Source organism: Myotis davidii, unplaced genomic scaffold (genome assembly GCF_000327345.1).
Source record: "Myotis davidii unplaced genomic scaffold, ASM32734v1 scaffold1047, whole genome shotgun sequence".
Taxonomy (NCBI): Eukaryota; Metazoa; Chordata; class Mammalia; order Chiroptera; family Vespertilionidae; genus Myotis; species Myotis davidii.
The window spans coordinates 677,317-682,693 of NW_006298367.1; the positions used below are offsets into that span (position 1 = coordinate 677,317).

General features: G+C 50.8%; 1 protein-coding gene across 1 annotated transcript in view; it reads left to right on the forward strand.

Moving 5' to 3' along the window:
• The window catches only part of ZNF688 (zinc finger protein 688), a 1,355-nt gene extending 526 nt beyond the window's left edge, over positions 1-829 (forward strand). Inside the window, exon 2 of the mRNA XM_006774101.1 lies at positions 318-829. Within this exon, the coding sequence (XP_006774164.1) occupies positions 318-829 (512 nt within the window). The remainder of the gene's footprint in view (positions 1-317) is intronic.
• Positions 830-5,377: the final 4,548 nt, after the last annotated feature.

Sequence of the window (5,377 nt, forward strand, 5' to 3'; positions counted from 1 at the left end):
GCCCCCTCTGTGCAGCTCTCACCCACGGAAAGCGGAGGAAACGATAATAGCTACTGCGCCTTGAGCATTGGCCAAGTGCCTGACAGGCTCCCCCTGATGTAATGGGTCCAACAGCCTCGGAAAGGAGTCACCACGATTCCCATCTGACACGCGAGGACCCGAGGCTTGAGAGATTGAACTGGTTCACTGTCCTTCGAGGCCTGCGTGTCGGTCCCTGTGCAGTATTTCTCTGGCACGTCTTTCCGTAAAAGCACCCTGTGGCCTGAGACAGTCTAAGCAAATGTGCTTTAAAATGTGTCTTGATTCTTGTTTCCCAGGAGGTGCCCCAAACAAGAAGGAAGAGGAACCCAAAGCAGTGCCAGGAGCCAAGAGACCCAGAAAGACTCCCGGGAAGGATCGGCCCGAGGAGCTGGTTCAACACCACCCGGACTGGGCCCTCGGCAAGCCGCCCCCGCCCGCGCCCACGAAAGCCTGGGACCCGGGCTCAGGTGCGCCGCCGCCACCCCCGGGGCCCAGCCGGGGCTCGCAGGCCCGCCAGCGGCGCCACGTGTGTGCAGACTGCGGTCGCCGCTTCACCTACCCATCGCTGCTGGTCAGCCACCAGCGCATGCACTCGGACGAGCGGCCCTTCCCCTGCCCCGAGTGTGGCATGTGCTTCAAGAGGAAGTTTGCGGTCAACGCGCACCAGTGGATCCACCGCTCCTGCTCGGGGGGCCGGCGAGGCCGGAGGCCTGGCATCCGCGCTGTGCCTCAGGCCCCGGTCCGGGATGACCGGGACCCGCCGGTGCTGTTCCGGCACTACCCGAACATCTTTCAGGAGTGCGGGTGAGTGGCTCCCGCGCGAGGCTGAGCCTGACCTCGGCGATAAGGACTGACCGGGCCCAGAGGGAGATTCCTAAATCAGGGACTTGGGAACCCAAGTTCATCCCCTGGGCTTCCCTCCAGGATCCCTCAGGTTTTCAAACACGTAGAAAGGAAAGTGCCTGTAAAGATTCACCTAGATTAAACTTGACGCCCCTCTCCCGTTTTTCTAAAAAATGAGTGAGACACGGACTTTTCTCAGTGTTGTTTCAGTAGCAGGTGCAACCAAGATCTTTGCTGTCTCAAAAACCACCCCTTGCTGCTTATCTGCATGAGAGGTAAGCGCTGAGGACTGGGGCCTGGGGAGGGGCCAGGTGGAGGTGGTCAGCCTGGCCAGCTGACTCCAGCAGGGAGCCCAGCACAGAGCCCGTCTCTGCCCAGCACAGAGCCAGTCTCCGCACAGCACCGTGGGCAAGTCGGCCCTCCCCAGCCTCGCGCCCTCATCTGTGAAATGAGGATTACTAATGTCTACCTCAAGGGAAAGGGTTACTGTGAGGACGAAATTTAAACAATATAGTATGTATGACAGTAAATGTGCAATAAATGTGTTGAAAGCGAATTCTCGACATTTTACACTTCAGAAAGGCTAAGGAGGCAGGGCATGGATATCAATAGCCATGTTTTGCAGATGAGTGGACGGAGGCTCAGAGATTAAGTGATTTTTTCCCGCCCAACATTCCACTGCTTTAAGACAGCAAAGCTGGAAACTGAACAGAGCCCAGATATTTCAACCACTTTCTCTGAGCAGTCAGAACACAGGTCCCGCCCAGGTGAGAGTGAGGTGAGAGCTGAGATCTGGGCAGGAAGCCAGTGGGACAGCAAACAACAGCAACTACAGGAAAGGTTTTCTGGTCGTGGCCAGCTAGCTCAGTTGGTTAGAGCATCGTCTGAATATGCCAAGGTTGTGGGTTCTGTCCCCGCCCAGGCCACATACCGGAATCAGCCAGTAATACATGGATAGGTGGAACAATGGGTTGTTGTTTCTATGTATCGCTCATCCTTTCTCTCTCTCAATCAATAAATGAATTTTTTTTAAAAGGTATTTTGGTCCTTACTTCCCAGCCAGAGAGTGGCCTCCCCTTGGAGGGGTGGCTCCTCAGGATGCAGGGCCCAACCCCGCCTGTCTGGGAGAATCTCAGCAGGCAAATGGAAAGCCCTGCCAGAGCCAATGACTTCACTCAGAAAGGTACAGCCCACATTCAGTGACCTGCTGGAGAGACAGCGAGGTGATACGGGAACCCCCGGGCTGAGGGAGGCTGGCTCCGTGCTGTCACTCACAAGCAACACCTGAGGCCTCTGGGCTTTGTGCTGGGCGCCAGGGACAGGCTGGCTCAGAAAAGAGTGACCCGATCGCGGCTGTGATGAAGGATGTGCCAGAGGCACCACCTAACCCGTCCTGCTGGCGAGACACCAGGAACTGCATCTTAGAGGAGAGGGTTGTGCTTCCCACAGCATTAGGTGGTGATTGCTGTGTGGGGAGATTTTCAGGCAAAGGGAGCCTTGTTTCATGAAAAGGCTAGAAATGGACACAGTGTGGAATAAAGGGAAGAGCCTGGTCTCTGGAGCCGGACTGTCTGGGCTCTGATTCCCAACTCACTTGCTTTTTAGCTGTGCAGCCTCAGGCAAGTTACCTCTTACCCCAAGTCACCTCTCTGTGCCTTAGTTTCTTCATCTATAAAACCTACCTCCTCAAATTGCTGTAGGATTAAGATAATGTAGAAGATTACCTTGCATATTAGTATTTAATAAACACCAGTTTTTATTATTATTCTAATCTATACAAAATAGTTTGTGAAGAGCAAGAAGAGACCTGGGCAAGTTTTCTGAAACAAGGAAGGTTTCCTGGAGGAAGTGGTTTAAATCAGCCTTGAAGGATGAGAAAGGTTTCAGCCGGGATAGGCATGTATAAGGAACAGTAGTATGACTGAACCATAAACAACTAGGGAATGGTTCTGGCTGGTGTGGCTCAGTTGGAGCATCGTGTCGTACTCACACACTGAAGGTGGAAGGTTTGATTCCCAGTCAGGGCACATACCCAGGTTGCAGGTTCCATCCCTAGTCGGTGAATCCAGGAGGCAACCAATAGATCTCTCTCTCTCTCCCCCTCTAAAATCTAATTTTTTAAAATGTTCATCTGAGGATATTTTGTTCCCCATTGATTTTTTTAGAGACAATGGAGGGGAGAGAGACACACACATCAATTGGCTGCCTCCTGTTCACACACTGATCGGGACCAGGGATCAAGCCTGTAACCAAGGTACGTGCCCTTGATTGGGAATTGAACCCAAGACCCTTGGGACTGTAGGCCAATGCTCTAACCACTGAGCAACCAACCAGGGCTCTAAAACCAATTAAAAAGAAAAGAACTAGATAATGAGTAATGGAAGATGCAGCAGTAAGGTGGATGCCATGCTGGAAGAGCCAACAGATCCCAGCAGAGGAGCTTAAGGATTACCCTGAGGAGCCAGAGGAAGTTCTTAGCAGAAGCAGGGTTGTTTGATAGGTACTCTCAGAAGATGCCTTTGGCCCTGTCGGGTGTGGCTCAGTTGGTTGGGCATCATCCCGTGCACCAAAGATGTTGCTGGTTCAATTCCTGGTCGGGGAACATGCCCAAATTATGGGCTTGATCCCTGGTAGGGGGTGTGCAGCAGGCAGCTGATTGATGTTCTGCTTGCACATTGATGTTTCTCTTTCTCTCTCCCTCTCCCTCTCTAAAAATCAATTAAAAAATGTTTTTACAGATGTCTTTGTAAATAGTGTAAAGTGTGACCTGTAGGAGGAGACTGGTTACTAGAGACCGTTGGACACCTGCTCCCAGAGCTGATCAGGAGCTGGGACCAAGCTAAAGAGCGAGATGTTTTCTTGCTTCCTGACCTTGGAATTGGGAAGAAAGATATTCATGAGAGGTTTCTGCCATAGTATCTGCATGGCTCAGTGACTGCTAATATGAGCTGTGAACAAGTAAGTCCCAGAGGTTTCAAGCACAGATAGCTGGAGCAAGGGAGCCTGACTGCTGGGCAAGGGGCAGTCAGGAGTGGGAGGGTGTGACGGCCAGGGACGACCAGTACTGGGGAGGGGTGGGTCAAAGAGAAGGTGAAGCTAGAGAGGAGGTGCCACCAGGGAGTGGGGAGCAGAACCAGGCACGGTGTGTCAAGCACAACACTGCCACCAAGGTCAGCATGAAGCACAGGATGAGTGCTGTCTGCTCTTCCTCATTTATCTCTTTAACAGAAACCTAGTAAGCATTTACCATGTACTAGGAACTACTCCGTGTGTCAGGATATAGCAGGGAAAACTGACACAGGAATCCTTTTAGAACTTACCTCTGAGTGGCGGGGAAGGGGGGAGAGTAGTGATAAGCCAGTATATAAATAAGACATGGTACTGCATTGCAAATAATAAGCACTACAAAGGAACTATAAAAAAAAAAAGATCTTTATTGGATTTTTGAGAGAGGGAGGGAGGGATAGAGAGAGAGAAACACCTGTGTGAGAGCGATCACATTAATCATCCACCTCCTGTACGGCCCCCATCTCCTGCATACCCCCCATTTGTGATCAGGGAATTGAACAGCAACCTTTCAGTGCTAAGGATGACGCCCAACCAACTGAGCCACACCCGGGGAAGGGTACAGGTCACAGCTCTTGTTTGCCATCATGCAAAGTTTGGATTTAATTCTAAATATACTGGGAGGTCAGTGGGTTGTTTTTATTTGCAGTAAAATATGCACAACAGAATTTACCATTGAAAAAATTTAAATATGTTTTTATTGATTTTAGAGAGAGGGGAAGAGAGAGAGAAACATTGATGTGAGAGAGACACATCAATTGGATGCCTCCCACAGTGTCCAATCAGGGCTGAGGAATCTGTCCTGCAACTTAGGTAAGTGCCTTTGACCAGAAATAGAACCCGAAACCCTTTGGTGCACAGGCCAATGCTCTAACTACTTAGCAACACTGGCCAGGGCCTGAATGACAAAAACATAAGCCTCATATTTACTTTTCAATACTACTGACATCATAGCCCATCATTTAAATTTTTTCTCTTTACATTTACACTGAGTGGCCAGATTATTATGACCACCTGACATTTGTAGGCAAATTAGCCGTACACTGCATCGTATGGGATATGGAAGCCAAAGGCCTGTTCGAACACCTTTGCTGTCTGCAGTTACCAAGATAAAACGTCTCCAATTCGCACAGGAACACAAAGATTGGACAGTCGAGCATTGGAAAAAAGTCATGTGGTCCGATGAATCATGTTTCCAGTGGCATCATGCAGATGGCAGAGTGAGAATTTGGCGGAAAGAGCATGAAAGCATGCACCCCACATGCATGAGAACAACCCTTCAATCGCGACTGAGCTGGAGGCACCCTGTAGCCCTCTCGTGTTCCCTCCCTGGCTAACCAACCTCCCACGTCCCTCCCCAGCCTCAATCGTGCACTGGTGGGGTCCCTCGGCCTGGCCTGCGCCCTCTTGCATTTAACCCAATGGCAGAATGATCAGTCACTATGAT